Source organism: Sminthopsis crassicaudata, chromosome 1, assembly GCF_048593235.1.
Source record: "Sminthopsis crassicaudata isolate SCR6 chromosome 1, ASM4859323v1, whole genome shotgun sequence".
Classification (NCBI taxonomy): domain Eukaryota; kingdom Metazoa; phylum Chordata; class Mammalia; order Dasyuromorphia; family Dasyuridae; genus Sminthopsis; species Sminthopsis crassicaudata.
Genome location: NC_133617.1, coordinates 632,374,381 through 632,395,169, shown reverse-complemented (window position 1 = coordinate 632,395,169; position 20,789 = coordinate 632,374,381). Strand labels below are relative to the sequence as shown.

The 20,789-nt window shown below is 34.5% G+C and overlaps 1 protein-coding gene across 2 annotated transcripts in view; it reads left to right on the top strand.

Annotated features, from left to right (window-relative positions):
* Positions 1–20,789, top strand: part of LOC141551318 (histone-arginine methyltransferase CARM1-like) — a 246,792-nt gene that overhangs the window by 194,506 nt on the left and 31,497 nt on the right. For both annotated transcript variants that reach the window (XM_074282826.1, XM_074282827.1), the window contains 2 exons: positions 11,619–11,796; positions 14,436–14,526. In XM_074282826.1, the coding sequence (XP_074138927.1) occupies positions 11,619–11,796; positions 14,436–14,526 (269 nt within the window). The remainder of the gene's footprint in view (positions 1–11,618; positions 11,797–14,435; positions 14,527–20,789) is intronic.

Sequence of the window (20,789 nt, the reverse complement as noted above, 5' to 3'; positions counted from 1 at the left end):
AAATGTAAACCATCCTGCTCTTCTTCAGTTATGGACCTAAACCTTTGCCTATTAATCCTACTTATTTTACACACACACACACACACACACACACACACACACACACACACTCGTATGTATGTGTGTGTGTATACATATGGATATATGTAGATAGATGTTTTATTTTAGCCATAATGTGAACAAGAAATATTTTTCATTCGTTTTTTTCCTTATATAGATTATTAGACCAATCATCTTTTAATGAAGTTTAATGCCTTTTGTTTTATACCAGCATCATTTCCCAACTTTATCTTTGCAGATAATATTTCTTCTTTCCTCAAATATCAGGAGCATTGGATTTTAAAATGAGAATTATAGCTATAGAAATGCTGGCATATCTGTTCCATTTTTTATTTGTTGTCTTGTCAGTTTCATCTTTAAATGTTCTTAGGATGGTACAGTTTAGTTGGATCTTATGCCATCTTCTCCCCATTCCCACCCGCTTATTGTTTTGGAATTGAGTTTATATTCCAAACTGTCATTGCTTTTTACTAGCCACATTTTCTCTATATAGCAAGAAAATGAAATATTTGCTGGTGAGGTTTTTCTGGCATTTTTGGTCCCTCCTCCCCAATGTTGCAACTACTTTTATGTGGTTTAAATTTACCCAGAAAATGGCAATACTTTAAGAAGAAGAAAACAAACAAGTAACTCAGAGCTAGAAAGTATTTTTCAGATAATCCAACCCCCATCCCATTTCACAGAAAATAAACTGTGACTCAAGGAGATTAGTAGCTTGTTAAAGACCATGTAATTCATAAGTAGCAGATGCAACATTTTTTATTAATTTTTATAATTATAACATTTTCTTTGACAGTACATATGCAAAGGTAATTTTTTTACAGCATTATCCCTTGTACTCCCTTCTGTTCTGAATTTTTCCTCTCCTTCCCTCCACCTCCTCCCCTAGATAGCAGGCATTCCCATACATATTAAATATCTTATAGTATATCCTAGGTACGATATATATGTGCAGAACCGAATTTTGTTGTTGTTGCAAAGGAAGGATTGTATTCGGAAGGTAAAAATAATCTGGGAAGAAAAACAAAACAAACAAAAAAAAATGCAAACAATTTACACTCATTTCCCAGTGTTCCTTTTCTGGATGTAGCTGATTCTGTCCATCATTGATCAATTGGAATTGGATTAGATCTTCTCTGTGTTGAAGATATCCACTTCCATCAGAATGCATCCTCATACAGTATAATTGTTGAAATGTATAATGATCCCCTAGTTCTGCTCGTTTCACTCAGCATCAGTTAATGTAAGTCTCTCCAAGCCTCTCTGTATTCCTCTTGTTGGTCATTTCTTAAAGAACAATAATATTCCATAACATTCATATACCATAATTTACCCAACCATTCTCCAATTGATGGACATCCATTCATCTTCCAGCTTCTAGCCACTATGAAAAGGGCAGCCACAAACATTTTGGCACATACAGGTCCCTTTCCCTTCTTTAGTATTTCCTTGGGATATAAGCCCAGCAGTAGCACTGCTGGGTCAAAGGTATGCACATTTTGATAACTTTTTGGGCATAATTCCAGATTACTCTCCAGAATGGTTGGATTCTTTCACAATTCCACCAACAATGCATCAGTATCCCAGTTTTCCCACAGCCCCTCCAACATTCATCGTTATTTGTTCCTTATTTGTATGTTATTTGTATCTTAGCCAATCTGACAGGTGTGTAATGATATCTCAGAGTTGTCTTAATTTGCATTTCTCTGATCAATAGTGATTTGGAACACTCTTTCATATGAGAGGAAATAGTTTTAATTTCATCATCTGAAAATTATCTGTTCATATCCTTTGACCATTTATCAATTGGAGAATGGCTTGATTTCTTATAAATTAAAGGCAATTCTCTTTATATTTTGGAGATGAGGCCTTTATCAGAACCTTTAACTGTAAAAATGTTTTCCCAATTTGTTACTTCCCTTCTAATCTTGTTTGCATTAGTTTTGTTTGTGCAGAAACTTTTTAATTTGGTGTAATCAAAATTTTCTATTTTGTGATCAATAATGGTTTCTAGTTCTCCCTTGGACACAAACTCCTTCCTCCTCCACAAGTCTGAGAGGTAAACCATCCCATGTTCCTCCAATTTATTTATGATTTCGTTCTTTATGCCTAAATCTTGGACCCATTTTGATCTTATCTTAATATGTGGTGTTAAATGTGGGTCCATGCCTAGTTTCTGCCATACTAATTTCCAGTTTTCCCAGCAGTTTTTGTCAAATAATGAATTCTTATCCCAAAAGTTGGGATCTTTGGGTTTGTCAAACACTAGATTGTTATTTTTATTCGCTATCTTGCCCTGTGAACCTAACCTATTCCACTGATCAACTAGTCTATTTCTTAGCCAATACCAAATGGTTTTGGTGACTGTTGCTTTATAATATAGTTCTAGATAAGGTACAGCTAGACCACATTCATTTAATTTTTTTTCATTACTTCCCTTGAAATTCTCGACCTTTTGTTGTTCCATATGAATTCTGTTGTTATTTTTTTCTAGGTCATTAAAATAGTTTCTTGGGAGTCTGATTGGTATAGCACTAAATAAATAGATTAGTTTAGGGAGTATTGTCATTTTAATTATATTCGCTTGGCCTATCCAAGAGCACTGAATGTCTTTCCAATTATTTAAATCTGACTTTATTTTTGTGGCAAGTGTTTTGTAATTTTTCTCATATAATTCCTGACTATTCTTTGGTAAATGAATTCCCAAATACTTTATACTCTCAACATTTGTTTGGAATGGAATTTCTCTTTATATCTCTTGCTGTTGCATTTTGTTGGTGATATATAAAAATGCTGAGAATTTATGTGGATTTATTTTGTATCCTGCAACTTTGCTAAAATTCTGAATTATTTCTAATAGCTTTTTAGCAGAGTCTTTGGGGTTCTCTAAGTATACCATCATGTCATCTGCAAAAAGTGATAATTTGATATCCTCATTTCCTACTCTAATTCCTTGAATCTCTTTCTCGGCTCTTATTGCCAAGGCTAGCGTTTCTAGTACTATATTAAATAGTAATGGGGATAGTGGGCAACCTTGTTTCACTCCTCATCTTACAGGGAAAGGTTCTAGTTTATCGCCATTACATATGATCAGACGCAACATTTGAACCAAATTTCCCTTACTTAAAATTCACTCTACTATGATCCCTAACAGGAAGAATAAAAGAACAAAAATACTATTATAGGATGTTTTTGGAAACAACCAAACAAAGTAGCAAAATGAATTTGGGCCACTGATAAAATTGCCCCCCAAATACTATCATAACTCATCTCTCCCTTCCCCTTACTAATTCCTAGATCATGGCTTTATTTAAAGTTAAGTCCAAATATTTTTTTTTATTCCAGAATCTCCTAACCATCACCATGCCACCAGAACTTTAGTGTAGGGAATAGGGTAGAAAAAAAGAAAGTGCTTGACATCTGAAATCAGATCAGCTCTCTACTAATATTTCTCTAGATTCTGAGGAAAGAACAGAGATTTAGGAATTCTCCCTTCCTTTTGAGATTAAGTATGAGGCATATGGTTAGAGACATTTGCTAAATGGTCTCTGATTTTGTTAAAAAAAAATATTCCAACTTCTTTAGTACCTTAAGTTTGTATGGTCTTTCAGTCATAACAAATTGATGAGGCTATTATTTTTATTGTTATATCATCATAATTATTTTTATCCCCTTTTTATATATGAGGAAACTGATGCACAGTTGTGTCTAATCTTGTGCCTATAAATAAAATGCTCATTCTATTAGTCATACTACCTTAGCAAATACATAATTATCTTCCAAATACTGGGCATTTATATCTGGTAAATACATTGATGCAAGTGATCATGTTCATTTATAAATGTATGTTAAATACATTTATAGAGAAGCAATAAAGAAATGTAATTAGAGAACAGACTTTGAGATCGGGGTCAAATCCTGCCTCTGATATTTTAATAGTTGTATCATCCTCTCAGTGCAACTCAAGAACACCAAAAATTGCAAAGAAGTTATTGATTTGCAGTGATGGATCAAATTACTTCAAATGGATATCTGAATCAAAAGAAAATTAATTTAAACACAGATGCCCATTTCCAACATTTTCCAGAACTTGTTTGGCAATTTAGCCATAATGTCCCTCTCCAGCCTCAACAGATTTTTTTCCATTTCTACTGCACTTCTCCGCATGAAGAACTGGACTTCAAAAGCAGGTTGTATGTGTCTAGGGTGTAAAGTACTTTTGAATGCTTTTGGAGAACTCTGTTGCTAAGTATTGCCAGAAGGGTTGATTGCTTGGGACCATGTAGTGCTAGCTAATACAGTGGGACTGGCAGCATTTCACTTGGAATACATCCTTTTTGTGGCTTCCCTTCTGTCACCCTTAGAGATCTTACTGCTCTAAGGAAGTTTGGGCTCTAAAGGGAGAAAGGGAAAGGGTTCCCTAGCTTTCCCAAACTCTTCTCTTAGATAAAATCTAAAGAAAAATGTAGAATAAAATTAACAAATTTTATTTTCCCATTCCTTCTCTTTCTCTACTTCCTCTCCTTTTTTCTTCCATGTCTCTCACACCTTTTCTAGTCCCTTCCTTCCTTCCTTCTTTCCCCACTTATGTCCTTTCCTCTTTTTCCTCCCTCTCCCTCTTTTTGATTTTTCCTAAGTCACCAATTCCTTTTCTTCCCAAAGCACAGTTCCTATACCTTTAATAAAATACATATAGTAGATAAATATTTAAAACAGTAAGTAAAATTTTTTAGTGCTTACATCACACCAAGCATTACCTTACATGTTAATATTATTGCCCTATTAACTCTTTTTCCTCCAGTGCGGCTTAGAGACCCCTCCCTTCCACATGGTAATGAATTAACCCTGGCTAATTAACTGTGTTGACATGCCTTTCTAAAAACCTCTGTAACTTCCTAACTGTCAAGGACTTCCCTGGGGAGAATAAGGCTCTTTATAATTAAAAGAGGCCCCAAATGACATTTACTTTCTCTTTCATTCCCTGCTCTTCAGTAATGAACCCAAAGGCACCGAGTCATTGTCTCTAATAGCTTTTCTGGGAATCAGTGGTTTAAATTACTTAAATAACATTCATAAAGTAATTAAATATTACTCATATTTTCCTCCTAAAAGATCTGAATTTGAGAAAATCAGTTTGATTCTTTTCATACTATGCATACAATGACAACAAGCATTTATTCACAATTTGCTGGGCACAGGCTCTGGCAGTACAGATACAAGCAAAAAAAAAAGGTTGCTGCCCTCAATGAGTTTACAAGCTAGTGAGGGAAAACAATATAAAAAGGGATCAGGAAAAAGGGCTTGATTGGAGGACTGGATCATTGAAGACACTTGATGTGCTATGTGATATCGATGTCCAAAAAGTCAGAAGTTAAAACAGAGTAGGCAAAGTGGGGAATGGAGGTTGGCAGGTCTGATCCCAGTCACAAAATGGAGATTCCAGGAGGGAATTTGCCAGTGACACAATGAGGTTGGTATAGCAGAGTGATATTTCAGGGAGAGACCTCAGGAGATAATGGATTTTCCATTGATGCCCATGATATAAAAATTCTTTTAAAAGTAGCAATTCATTGTTGCTTGTTTTTACATTTAGATATAAAGGATATATTACATCTGAGAGAGTTTTTTGCTTTCTTTATTTCTCATACCATCAATATCTATAGCTGTAACTATAGATTCTGGTTCCCAGGACAAAGTAAATAAAAGATGCATTCAAATCAGGTTCATTTAATCAGGGAAGAAAGACAAGAAATAAACATCTTCTCTCAAAATATAAAGTCTTGGATTAGGAATGATACCAGGACACCACAAGGGCAAAGACCACAAGATACTGTGAGGTCGTTTTCAAGAAAGATACAGTAGGAGGTTATAGTGAACCAGAAAGAAACACTCATTCTAGGAGTAGAGGGAAACTGACCATCCACTATTTTCCTCCTTTAACCAATTCTTCCTAACAAGATTCTGCCTTATGAAGGGAATGCAAGGATTCTTTCAGTAACCTGGACAAAGCTTCTATTAATGACTCTGTTTACAATTCTCCACTCTGGTTAACAATGCCTTCCTTGGCATATATAGAGCAACCAAATAGCATGCATTGGAAAAGATAAGGAACTAAAGGAGCTACTTTTCAAATAAAGGGACAATACAGGAAATTTCTTCCCTGCCTAGCTTAATGTCACATTTTATAGACTTCTAACCAGATTTTCAGTATTACTCAGCATGGAACTGGAATGGGGATGAGAAAAATGAATCCTTGAGAATGGGGACTATCTTTTACTTTTTTGTATCCCTAAAACTTAACAGAGTGCCTGGAACATAGTAGGTATTTAATAAATGCTTAATTATTAACAGCTCTTAAGAATATGGAAATTATGAAATTTACTCAGTTGTTTTTTTTTTCTTTTTAGGTAATGAAGTCATTAGAGTCCCCTATACTTTCTAGTTCTTACTATCTTATTAGGGGTCTATGGGGTGTTCAGAGAGGACTGACATTTCTTGTGTGAAGGCTTGATAAGCCCTTTTCAGGATTACTCATTTACTTTTGTTGGTTAAGTGTCACCCAACTCTCAATCTGTGGTTCCAAGAAACTGTAGCATGCAATGATCACATCCAAGTAAAATCATCTAAAACCAGGTTGAGGGTAACCAACAGGCCTCAAAATACATTGTTGAATTAAGGAAATGTCTACCCTAAGCACGGGAAGAGTTCCCCCAGAAAAATGGATAGATGAGTACACTTTGTTCCAAGGGGCATGAAGACAACTAAAGCAAGTGCTGTGGAGTGCTTAGAGCTTGGTCAGACATCAAAAATGCCAAGTTCATCCACTGCATTCTGGTCTATTTCCAGTCATTCTGACTTTTGTCTTGTCACTACAAGATGACTCTGCAAGAGAGAGTCAGGCTAACAACTTTGTACAACTCTATTTAAATCCAATTCATGCACAAAAAGAAGCATCACCACATGATACCATTGGTTCTCTTCAAAATGAAGGATGAATAACATCTGAGTGCTTGGAAAAACACACAGATTGAATTCTTTAGTTATGAAAATGTTAGGTATCTCATCCATGAGATAGAAGATTCCTGCCAAATGTGATGGGTCACAGGTCATGAAAGCCAAAGAGGGAACATTTTATTTACTTGAAGAAAATCAATCTTGTAAGACACAGGGACTTCTTTTTATTTATTCAACAGATCTAAGATAGGTGATAGGATCATGGATTTCTTTGCAAAAGATAAGATCATGGATAAGAGACCATCTAGTCTAACCACCCAGCTTTAGAAAACAGGAAATTGAAACTCAGGGAGATTCAGTGTCCAAAGTCACAGGAATAGTTTGGCATCAGAACCAATATTTGTAATCAAGTCCTCTAATGACAGACCCAATTGTATATACCACATGCTTTCAAGTAAGTAATCAAGACTAGGTCATAGCACTAAGCCACACAATGCTAGCACATCATTGTAGGAACTTAGTGAATGGCCTTTCAGGACTAAGATTTCTGTAATTTGCTGACTACATATTCTTATCCTGGGTCATATTTTTGAAAGTTAATTTCTTTTAATTATGATGTAGTAAAACCAATGAACAAACATTTATTAAGCATCTACTACAAACCCAGGCATCATTCTAGGTTCTGAGGTTACAAAGACAAAAATAAATGGAGTTTCTTCAAGAAGTTTATTATTAAAATTGAAAACATCCTTAATAAGATTGTAAAACTTCAGAATGTACAGATCCATGCAAAGGTAAATACTGCAAAAGATGGAAATGCATCCCAAAATATCTCCTACTATTTGGAGAGATGAGCAAAATTAAACATGATAAAATTCTGTTGTGACAATCAAAGGGTAATGATATGGATGGAAAAGCTTAGGACTGTATTTTAAAGGATGCTTAATAATTGTGTGCAAATACAGTGAAAAAAAGTCTAGGATTAAAAATGAACTTTAACCTAAAGAGGGATATGTAGCTTTTACGTGGAACTGTAGATACATAAAGAAAAGATCTCTGGTTTCCTCAACATCAGCATTGGGAACTTTCTTCACCATAATTGTCTATGACTTAGTAGGAGACGCTGAGAGAGATACTGCAACAGAAAGAAGTTAGACAAATTCACCTGGGCCAGAGGTTAGATTAAACTTTCCAAAATCCAAACCTAGCATTCCATTTATTCTGCTGTACTGTCTTTATGTATGAAGGGTGTTCATTAGCAGATATTTTTGGCAGGGGAAGGCACAGGAACATAATTAGGTAATCCTTCCATTACATTTGTCATTGATGAGAAATTTATTAGACTTCATCCACATTGGACTGCTTGTTTTAAGAAAACTGTCAAGAAATTGAATGGAGTGCAGAGGAAATTAATGAAAATGAGCGTATAACTGGGAAATTGGACCTCTGAAGAAAGGTTAATGGATTGGGGAATATTTCTTCTGGATGCAAAATACCAAAGACTAATTTGATAAGGATCTAAAATTTTAGAAAATTGTTTAGTGGAACAGTTTGGCATCTTCATTGAGGGTAGAATCCTAGGAAATGATCTGCTGTGTGCTAAATAGCAAAAGGAATATTGTTCAGAGTTCATAGATACAAGCACTTCCCATTTGTGTCAATGATGAACTCATCTTTCAGAAGCTGAAAGAGAAACACAGAGATCTGCTATTCAGCACTTGGCACTGTCCAGTAAGAAGGAAGAACTAATTATCAGATTAGAAATGAAAAGAAGTGACCATACTATTATAGAATTCCTTCCAAATTGGGGAATGCTAGACATACCCAAGACTGGAGCTTCTTAATCTGGGATCTGTGAAATTGAATTTGTTTTTAAAGTATATTAATAATTGTATTTTGCCATAACTGGTTTCTTTTGTAATACTATGTATCATTTTCTATATTTTTAAAGCAGTATTTGGAGAAGAGGTCCATAGGCTTTACCAGACTTCCAGTGGAGTTTATGATATAAAAAAAGATTAACTCTTGCCTCAGGCTTTGAGAGAAAAGATCCTAAGATCTAGCTTTGGAAATTAAAAACACTTTACAGATCATCATTTATTTTGATAAATGAGGCAACTGAGACCCAAAGAAATTGTGGCTTGCAAAGTCACTTAGGTAGTTAGTAACAGTCAAGATTTAAACCCAGGATCCACTGATTCCAGATCTAGAGCTCTTTCTAATGTATCATCCTACCTCTTGTTTTTCAGAATAACAAAAGGTAGGATACCAAAGTCTATGGTTCTGTGAGAGGAAGTGAGCTCTAGAGGGATAGAAAATTTGAAAGGACAAAATTCTGAGATGAATTATTTTAATTTTTATATGGTTTGAGATTATAGTTATAATAAAAGAACTCCAATGTATAGTATGTCCTAATGACCATAAAACATATAGGCACTGACAGGTTAATTTTTTTTTTTATTCTTCCATTGTTCTGATATATTTTAACTTGTATCAAACAATTAACACTTGATTCTTATGATTAGATAAAACTCCTGGCTGACTCCACTAGCTTGTGAGGCACTCCTTTTCTACTACCCTAGTTAAGCAGTTGAAACACTTTTCCAAGTTTTTGATCCTAGTAGAAACTCACCCTCCATTCCCTTACCTAAATAATCCAAGAACTTCACTACATCTGGGCCTTATTAAAAATTCCCCTTCCTATATCTGACATTTCCAATTCTCTACTAAGCCAATGTTTAGAGTATGAAACTTCCCTATATAAAATCTAACTTTGAATGTATACTACCCCCAAAATGACTCTCTCCTACTCAAATTCTCTATATACAAGATAAGTTCTTGTATTCATGAGGATAAACCTTTGTCTACGTTGCCATGTAATTAGTGTGTGTGCTTTTTTAATAACAAAGCTCTTTTCCTTTGTACCAATTTTCTGTAAATCCCTGAACCCAGATCTCTGTTTTAACCAAAGGATTGAGGTCAAATAGAGGAGAGGGGTTCTATTATTGATTTTATTTCCCTTAATAATTTGGAATTTTAAAGATTTCCTTTAGCAACTCATTTCAAGTACTATCATTCAGATCCAACTTTCCCAGGACCATTCCAGACAGAGTAGTCAGTCCTGTGTACAAAAACCTTTTTTAAATTCTAAGATATCAGAGTTTAAGATTCATACACACACACACACACACACACATCCCACAGTAATAGCTTTCACAATCTCTGCTAAGATTGTTAGTAGAGTTTTTTTTTTTTCCTCCCAACATAAGTTCTAGAAAACTTTTCTGGGGTTTGTGTTTTGATCTATAATTCTTTCATTAAACTATTTCCAGGTATTAAAATGTTGAGTATCATATGAAATTCATTCCAATGTTAGACTCCAACCAAGAAGTATTTTCTGGAAATACACTAATTTAGTGTATCTAGTTGATCCCAATTTTAGTAGGGTGCATCTGCCATACTTTGAGCCTCTGAACTCTAGCAGGATTCCTGTTTAGAGGACCCAACTTAACCAACTGCTTTAGCTTTTTTGGAATGTGATCTAATAATCACAGTAATTTTGAGGGTATTTTAGCTCCTGGTATTGAAAAAGTGTCCATAGCCAGGACCATAGGCTCTTTATTTTGTCATTCTAGGATAAATGAATATTATGTCATAGTATTATAGATTTTATGATCATAGATTTGAAGTCTGAAGGGTATCTAATCCAAAATATAATTTAACAAGCATACCCAGTAACTGATTATCCAAACTGCTTAAAGACCATCACTGAGAGAGAACCCCTACCCTCCCAAGGCATGAGCTGAATAATAGTATAGTTGGACAGATTTATAACCAATTGAACAGATCTACCTAAAACATGGGACCTCAAGATAATATGAGTTCTTCATCCAGACTTTCAGAATCTCTTCCTTGGAGAAGCTTTAAAATTATCCTGCAAGAGCCAAGCTATTCTGATTTATTAGAGCTCCCTCAGTTGGTATTTTCTAACCCTCAAACTAATCACACTCTTTCCTCCAACCCTTCCACTGAAAATTATGATGAAGTCAGCACTATTTTTGCATTTAGAAAAGTCATGTCAGTCAATTACTTTATTGTTCCACTCACCACCATTTTGGCTTAACAAATGTAAGCACCGTTCCCTGACTACAGCTATCCTTTAAATATGTCTCTCCCTTTTTTGAATGTATGTGCAGACACAGTGTCTCAATTTTGAATGTGTATCTTGATTTTACATTTCAATCCCAAGCACTTAACATAGCACCTTGCAATTTACTGATTTTTTTTTCCACTTTTTCCATTCATCCATATTATGTCTGCAATCAGGAACTGGAATGCCAGTTTCTAGGGCATTTGAAGATATTTCTAATCAGGTTCATTTTGGACTAAATGACCTCAGAGATTCCCAAGATTGCCTGAATTCCCCTATACCTTTCTATATATGTATGTATATATATATATATATATATAAATATATATATATATATGTGTGTGTGTGTATATTATATATGTATATATACATATATATCCTTTTAATATCCTAATTTTTTATTTCTTTTTCTAGACTTCTTTATAATACAATAATACCACTTTTTGTTTTCCAGGTTCTAGTGAAAAATAACAACCTCTCAGACAAGATCACAGTTTTATCAGGAAAAATTGAGGAAATCTCACTGCCAGAAACTGTAGATGTGATTATTTCTGAACCCATGGGCTACATGCTATTCAATGAGAGGATGTTGGAGAGTTACCTCCATTCCAAAAAATGGTTGAAATCAAATGGTGAGTTGCCTAGCAGGACCATACAAAGCATTTCATCCTTGGAAATTCTGCTACCTTTTCCACACTAGGGATATCTGAAAGGAATGTCACATTTCTATAATACTTTTAAAGCTAAGATTCTCTGAAAATGTCTTACACAGTTGATAAAGATGTGAGAAATTGAGTCAGGAAAGTTAAATATCTTGAGCCCAAATTTTACTGGACTATTAATGAATGGGTGGGATTATAGACAGTGTGTGTTCCTAGCTTCTGCTACTTGGTTTTCTAAAAAAAAAAAAAAAAAAAAAACTATTTTTAAAAATCATGTGCAATTCAAAATGTCTCCATTAAAATTTTTTTCTCAGTAAATCAGAGATCTTTCAAAAATGATGATTTTAGTAGTTCCCTATTTTGCTTCCAGAGAAAGTTTAGACTGTAATATTTATAAATATTTTTAGGTTCCAGGATTCAAGATTTCATCAGTTCAAGTTTTGTCTCCTTCACTGCAAATAACAACCCTCTCTAAACCTTAATAAAGAGATCCTTAATCTTTTTTTGTATGTAAAGAAACCTGGCAGTCTGATGAAAGATATATGTCTTCTAAGAAAATTAAATAGGGTATCCAAAAGAGGTGTCCCAAAAGTCTAAGTGCATTTTAAGCAATTAAAGCTTTATTCTTAAACATTACTATATTAATCAATGCATTAATGTGACATTGAATTAATTAATTATTAAGATAATGAAGCTTTAATAGTTAAATCTACACTTAGGCTTTTGGAAATATACATAGAATTATAAAAAAAATCAATTATTGAAGTATAATTATCAAAATATTTTAAGAATTCATAAACCCCAAATTAAGAACTCTTGGGGACTTAAAGGATGATCTTTAGGCATAGTAGCACTTACCACTATACCAAGCACATAATAGGTGATTAATAAATGCTTGTTGATGGATGCTATGTCTTGGAAAGATCTTGACTAAGCAGCTTCTGGTATTTACATTTTTAGATTTTCCATTTTTAGCTTAGGCCTATTCTAGGGCAGCAGTTATACATAGTTCATCTTTGATCCATACTCAAAGCTTTTTTAGCTTAGCAGAACCTGCCAGAGCTGGCATTCTGTCATCATTTGAGAAACCAGAGGTCCCCAGGTGCCATGATAAAGCATTGGAGAAAAGCTTTTGCAAAGAGACATTTAGATTCTGCTTTATAATATCTAATACTTTGCATATATTATCTCTTTGGAACCTTTCAACAGCCCTAGGAGGTAGATTGTAAGGAAATTACACTCATTTTAAAGAAGAATATCTGAGAGGTTAGGAAAGTTCCATAGCCATACCAGAGCTCAAGCTCCAACCTTTGATTTCAAGAGTGATGGTCTTTTCCCTAAGTCAAGTTGTGCCCCTTTTACTTCTCTTGGATGATTTTACCAGAAAGTGTGAGTAACTTGCTTCAAAATCTGGTAGCATTTTTTTTATTTTATTCTATTTTGTTGCTGTAGTTGTTTTGGTGTTTTGTTTTGTTTTGTTTTTTAGCTAAACACATTCATGCCTTTGGGGGGACTAAATGCCATCTATCAAATATGAATATGTCTTCTCCATTGTAGAGCTCTATTTAGAGACTTATTCCTTTGGTTTAAGGCTTTGTCCTCTGATAAAATTCAAATTCTTCTACCAGTCCCAGATTACTGTACCCCACACCTCACATCCCATCTCTTGTCTCAGGGTCTTTGTAAAAGCATTTCCTCCCACCCCCCCATCTGGAATACCTTCTCTCCTCATGGAATCCTTATCTTCCTTCAAAGCTCAACCCCTTAAGATTCTCATCCACCCTGATCATCACTATTTTTAGGGCCTTTAACTTTGGCAATTCTTCTGTATATGTTCTTACACATATATGTGAACATGTATGAATTGTATATGTATAAATATATATATGTGTGTGTATATATATATATATTTCATATTTACATATCTGTGTACATGTTTCCCCTAGTAAGCCTCTTGAGGGCAGGATTTATTTCATATTTTATCTTCACATCTTCAGTGCCCAATACAGTGGCTGACAAATTGTAGGCATTTTGCAAATAGTTATTTAATTGAATTGGATGTTTAACTATTCATACCTTATTGTGAATATGTTTATAGGGCTGAAATGACAGGGTGTCTCAAAGTCTTATAACAAATTTTAAATATTTTTAAATTAATTTTTGCTAAATTATTAATTGTTAATTTAATTTATTTAATTTTAATTAATTAAAGATTAATTTTTAAATCTTACAATTAATTTAAATTAATAATTTAAATTTAAAGCCTTAGTATTAAGCCTGTTTTAAATATCTGTAATATTTTAAGCTTTAATATTTTGAAGAGCTTTAAACTGCACTAAAACTTTTGGGATATTCTGTATAATATCTTGTCAGCTTATGGCTATATGACAAATGCACATACACATCTGAAATTTTTCTTTATTGCTTGGATACAGTCATGTTTCAGCAAACTGGGTGTTAGTTCATGGAATGGTTGTAATTACCGAATAGGTTCTGACTGAAGGAGTAAGTTTTCAGTAGTTTGTGAATCTGTGTTTGAACATATACTACAATTAGAGTGATAGGGAAACTAAATTCTGTGGCTCTGTGTGTTGTCTTCTATTCATTAGGGATGATGTTCCCAACATCTAGTGACATTCATTTGGCTCCTTTCTCGGATGAACAGCTCTACAATGAACACTACTCCAGAGCAAATTTCTGGTAATGTGATCTCTTCTGGACTTTTTTATTTGCTGTTTACAGGGCCAGCCTCAGGTGTGGGTCGAGTCAAGAAACTCAGTGTTTAGCAAAAAAAAAAAAAAAAAATAGAACATTTTTAAATCAGTGGACCTAGGTCCAAGCCCTAGTCATGCTGTGTAACTTTGAGCACTCCAAACCTCAGTTTCCTCATATATAACACTGGAGATTATTACTTCCAAACATATCTTCTAAATTTTAAAGTATTTAAGAATGTTCAATGTGGCTTTTTATTAGGCACATGCTCCTATGGGTATCTCAGAAATTCAATTTGAGAGGTCCTCAGAAAGATCCTTTGGGCAAAAAATTATCCCCCTCATTTTCTTGACAATATTGGAAATTGTACATTTTGTGATTCATTCAAGAATTTGGGAGAAATTTGGAAAATTTGAGAGACAGAGACAAACACAGAGAAACACAGAATAAGATACCTAGAGACATATAGAGAAAGAGAAAAACAAATACAAAGAGAGAGAGAGAGACTTACTGGAAAGGTGAATTCACAGTGAAAAAAAATCAACCTGCATTGATAGTAATGCGTATGTGTCTCTATATAGATAGATAAATAGCAGTGTTTGCTTTCTATATTTCCCCCAAAAGACAGCTTTTCTTAATAATTTTTACACTTATTTTGTAAAGTGCTTTTCTCAAAATTACCCGATAAGTTGTTACAATCCTGTAAGAAATTTTACAATTCCTCCCTCATCAAGAGATGAGGAAACTACCTTGCAAGCCTTTGCAATGTTGTTTCACTATTCTAAGCCTCAAATTTCTCATGTGTAAACCTTAAAGAGAAATCATAAATTTGAGATATTATGGTTATTATGTAACAATTTGTTTTACAAAACCTTTTTTCTTAACAACCATAATGGTTACTTTATGGTAACAACCTTCTAGTAGATATTGTAAGATCCTCTATTTAGAGATAGGTACTTACCCTAATTTAAAGGAACGTCTCTAATAGATATTCCTCATAGGCTTTGTGGCAGTCTGAGAAAGTGATCTTCTACCTACAATTAGTACCTTCTTTAGAGTAGAACTGCACAGAATGCTAGCCAGAAGCTCCCAGGCAGCAGGAAGGGAACTGTTAGCAAAGCCAGTGTCAAAATGGGCAAGTCCGCCCCTACTACAACCAAGATTGCCAGAAACACCTGTGGCCATCTAAGCTCTGTGTCTATAATCAGCAAAAGGATCCCCATGAGAAAGAGGGATGTTGGAAAGTCTCAGGAGATATGGAACTTGGTATTTCTCATACTATGATGATATACAAACCTGGATAAAAACATGGAACAGTGAGCGCTAAATGAATTTCAGTCTAATCTAAACCAAAGAATTGAACATATAGCATAGAAATAGATAGAATTCAGCAGAGAATCAAGCAAGTGTTTAAGAGGGAGAATACTAGCAGGAATGGAACAGGTACAAGCAAAATAAACATCCTTATTCTAAAGGACTGATTTTAAAAGGGCTAGAGGGGAAAAGCATAGAACCAGAATCTAAATTCCTTCTTGTGTAACTGCTGAAAAAAATGTAAGCTATGAATATATTGAAATATTAATATCCCCAAAAGAAATTGTGAAAAATAATGACAGTTTTCTGGGTACTATGAACTTATATGGGATATATTTAGCAGAATCCAGAGAATACATTATACAAGGACAAAGATGTTGTAAAAAAAAAAAAAAAAAAAAAGAATAATTTTGAAAGAAAGACTGAAGAACTCTGATCAGGGCAGTGACCAACCTTTTCTCTACAGGATCTATAATGAAGGAAGTTACCCACCTATAGAAAGACTGATGATTGAAACAAAGTATAGAAAAAAGACTTAAATATTTGGGCATGGGGGGAGAAAAAGAAAGAAATATAGACTGAAGGTATATTGTGAAGAGCTTTATGTCATATGTATATTTTGGAAATTTTAGTGATAGATATTTTTGGAAATAGCTGGTAAAAACCATAGTGCCCCCAGGATTATTTGCAAATGCTGATCTCATTAGCAACATATGACTTCAGTGTCCTAGTCCTAACTCTGCCACCAACTGGTTTTTGATCCTGGGCAAGTCAATTACCCTCAATATCTATTTCAATAAAATGAAAGAGTTGAACTAAATGACCTAAGGTACCTTGTAGAGTTAAAATTCTATACCTTTCTTCCAAGATACTTTGCAATTGTAAGTCAAAAGTCATATAAAGCAATGCCAGGTGAGAAGATTTAGTTTAGAGTCAGAAGACCCAGCTTCACTTCAGGCTTAACACTGTCTACTCACCTATATAACATTGGGAGAGTCACTTTCATTCATTTCCTACATTTTTTTTCAACTGTAAAATAAGGGTTTATCTTCAATGATCTCTCTTAGGTCCTTTCCAGTTTTAAATCCTATAATCTGACCAGATACTTTTCATGGGCTTCTAACTGGAATTCTGAGACACTTGGATTCTCTCTTAATATATAAGCAGAACATTGTAGTGTGAAGCTGATAGTCAGCACACAGAATAAGTAAGGTTATCCAATTGTTTTGGTTGGGGGGGGGAGGCTTTGTTTTGTTTTGTTGTATTTCTTTGCATTAAAAAATGGATCCCTTGGTTTAAGTAGCAAGTTCTGAGACCTTCAGGAATCATGCTTCAATTCAAGCAGCTATTACCTTCAAGTAGTAACGTTTTTCAGTCTAATGGATCCCCCTTGCATTGTGTTGACAGAAACCATCTCAGGAGTTCTCACCAATTATGGTTATAATTTTCAAGTTGAAATCTCATCTACACCTCCTAGGAAATGTACAAATGAGTTCAAAAAAGAGGAATGACCAGATATTATCTATTATCAAAAATCACAAGGCATGACTTATTTTTCCAGTCATATTTATGGGTTATAAAAACCAGTGATGCACACAGAACTGTCCATCAGCTATCCCTAGGATCTCCTCCATGATTAGTCTGCCTTTTTTTCTAATCATACCTCTCTAATGTCATCCCTCATACCCCTTAGGATAATTCCTCATTTGTAATGAGTCACAGCTGGCTCTGCTATGTACCTTTCTCCATTAACCTTTAGATAATCCTCCACTTTACTTACTTGATGATTTTTTTAATCTATCAGTAAATCATCGAGCATTTATTAACTACCTACTATATGCTGGGCTGGGTACACAAATATTAAAGTAAGATAATTCTTTCAAGAAAATTAAAAATTTTGAGGGCATTACCTTCATTGGAAGGTAAATAAATAAAAAGTATATACATAATATGTAAAGATTTATTTCATTGGTAGTGAGAAAATTAACAACTGAGGAATTCAGAAAAGTCCTTTTAGAATATGTGATCCTTGAAGGAATTAGGGGTTCTAAAAATTAGAGTTGAGGAGGGTTCCAGGAATAGGGGATAGTATAGAAGTACAAAGGCGAAGAAAAAAATGGAATGTCATCTATAGGGAACATCAAGTTAGTCATTTCTGTGATGTCACAAAGCATCACAGGTTTACGTGAAAAATCACTAACAAAAAACCTCCTAGGTGTTGAGTAGATCCTTACAAAATTTGTGGGAGAATATGGACATGAGTTGTATAAGATAAGAAAGCACTCTTCTCTAGTAGAAGCAGTGGATACATACAAGGTCTAGAGAGAGGAAGATCCATCTTTCTGAATTCAATCTGACCTCAGACACTTAGCAGCTATGTGACTCTGGACAAGTCACTTAACCCTGTTTGCCCCAGTTTCCTTATTTGCAAAATGAGCTGGAAAGGAAATGGCAAACTACTCCTGTATGCTTACTAAAAACAAACAAACAAAAAACCAAATGTGATCACAAAGAGTAAGACAACTACCTATATCCTGTGCCTATAAATGTGTGAATATATAATTGAACCTTAGTCTAATCCTCTCACCCCATAGGCAAGAGAACTGACTTTCAGAGAGAAAAAAAAAAGGACTTGCCATACCTAGTAAGCAATAAATACAAGATTTGAATCTAGGTAGTAGGAAAGATGAGATTTCAAGTTTAATACAATATAGTTTCTCAAAAATCCAACTTGTCAGTCAATAGTCATTCACTAATTTAATCTTTCCTTTTTGAAATAGGGCACACAGTGTATATGCATCCCATCGTGTTTGATAGTTGAACCATGTCAAAGTTACTGGTGGCAGATTACATGTTCTTGGGAAATGGCCTGTGTTCTTTGCAGAGAATAGCAGCCCTGTGGTTGCAAAGAGCAGAGTGAAGATGAACACAAGCAATAAATCTGCTGCACATAATGAGAACATTCTGGTGTGAAGTTCAGCTGTGAATGTACAAGGACAGTACTGATTAGGGAGCATTCAAGCAAATGCTCTCCCTTCACATGCACCCAGGCAGATAGTGCTATAAATGAATGGTCTCCTAAAAACTGCTGTAGAGAGGAAGTGGGTATGCTGGCAGGGGGGAGGGGGAAATGTTGAGTTATTTCTCTCATACACTTATCCTTTCCTAACACTTTTACAGAAATCCATTATGAAACCTTCCTTGATTCTTACTATTCAACTACCCAGCTCAAAGTTAGCTCTCCCTCTTCACATTTCTCACTGCACTTGAGCCAGGTCTCTCCTTTGCATGTATCACCTTCTGACTTCTATCATACTTATTTTTACACATGACACATTTGATTTTATTCAATTCAGTAAACACTTTGTGCAAGACATTGGAGAATACAAATACAAACTAAATAGGCCTTGCATTCAAGAATCTTATATTCTAATGAGAGAAATAGAAAGAACGATCAAATAAGTAAATATCAAGATTGGGCTTGTTTTTTATAGATAAGAGGCAATTGGACAATACCTTTGATTTCCCTGGTATGGTGAACTCTCAAGGAGGAAACTCATGCTTTCTGCAATTGATAATTTTAGAGAGTTGCCTGGAGATTAAAAGATTACCTGACTGGCCTAGTATCTCTTTTTTTTTTTTTTTTTTTTTTTTTTTAATTTTTAATTTTATTTTATAATTATAACATTTTTTGACAGTACATATGCATGGGTAATTTTTTACAACATTATCCCTTGCATTTACTTCTATTCAGATTTTTTCCCTTCCTCCCCCAACCCCCTCCCCCAGATGGCAAGCAGTCCTATATATGTTAAATATATTACAGTATAATTTAGATACAATATATGTGTGTAGAACCGAATTTTTTGTTGCACAGGAAGAATTGGATTCAGAAGGTAAAAATAACAGTTTACATTCATTTCCCAGTGTTCCTTTTCTGGATGTAGCTGTTTCTGTCCATCATTGATCAATTGGAATTGGATTAGCTCTTCTCTATGTTGAAGAAATCCACTTCCATCAGCATACATCCATGTACAGTATCATTGTTGAAGTGTATAATGATCTTCTGGTTCTGCTCGTTTCACTCAGCATCAGTTGATGTAAGTCTCTCCAAGCCTCTCTGTATTTCTCCTGTTGGTCATTTCTTATAGAACAATAATATTCCATAACATTCATATACCATAGTTTACCCAACCATTCTCCAATTGATGGACATCCATTCATCTTCCAGCTTCTAGCCACTATGATTACATTGTGATTATTGATCACAAAATAGAAAATTTTGATTACACCAAATTAAAAAGTTTCTGCACAAACAAAACTAATGCAAACAAGATTAGAAGGGAAGTAACAAATTGGGAAAAAAATTTTTACAGTTAAAGGTTCTGATAAAGGCCTCATCTCCAAAATATACAGAGAATTGACTTTAATTTATAAGAAATCAAGCCATTCTCCAATTGATAAATGGTCAAAGGATATGAACAGACAATTTTCAGATGATGAAATTAAAACTATTTCCACTCATATGAAAGAGTGTTCCAAATCACTATTGATCAGAGAAATGCAAATTAAGACAACTCTGAGGTATCATTACACACCTGTCAGATTGGCTAAGATGACAGGAACAAATAACGATGAATGTTGGAGGGGCTGTGGGAAAACTGGGACACTGATGCATTGTTGGTGGAGTTGTGAAAGAATCCAACCATTCTGGAGAGCAATCTGGAATTATGCCCAAAAAGTTATCAAAATGTGCATACCCTTTGACCCAGCCATACTACTACTGGGCTTATACCCCAAGGAACTACTAGAGAAGGGAAAGGGTCCTGTGTGTGCCAAAATGTTTGTGGCCTAGTATCTCTTAGGCAGAGGCAAAACTTGAACCCACATATTTCTTGACTCTGAGAATCACATTCGGTCTACTACACCATGCTTGC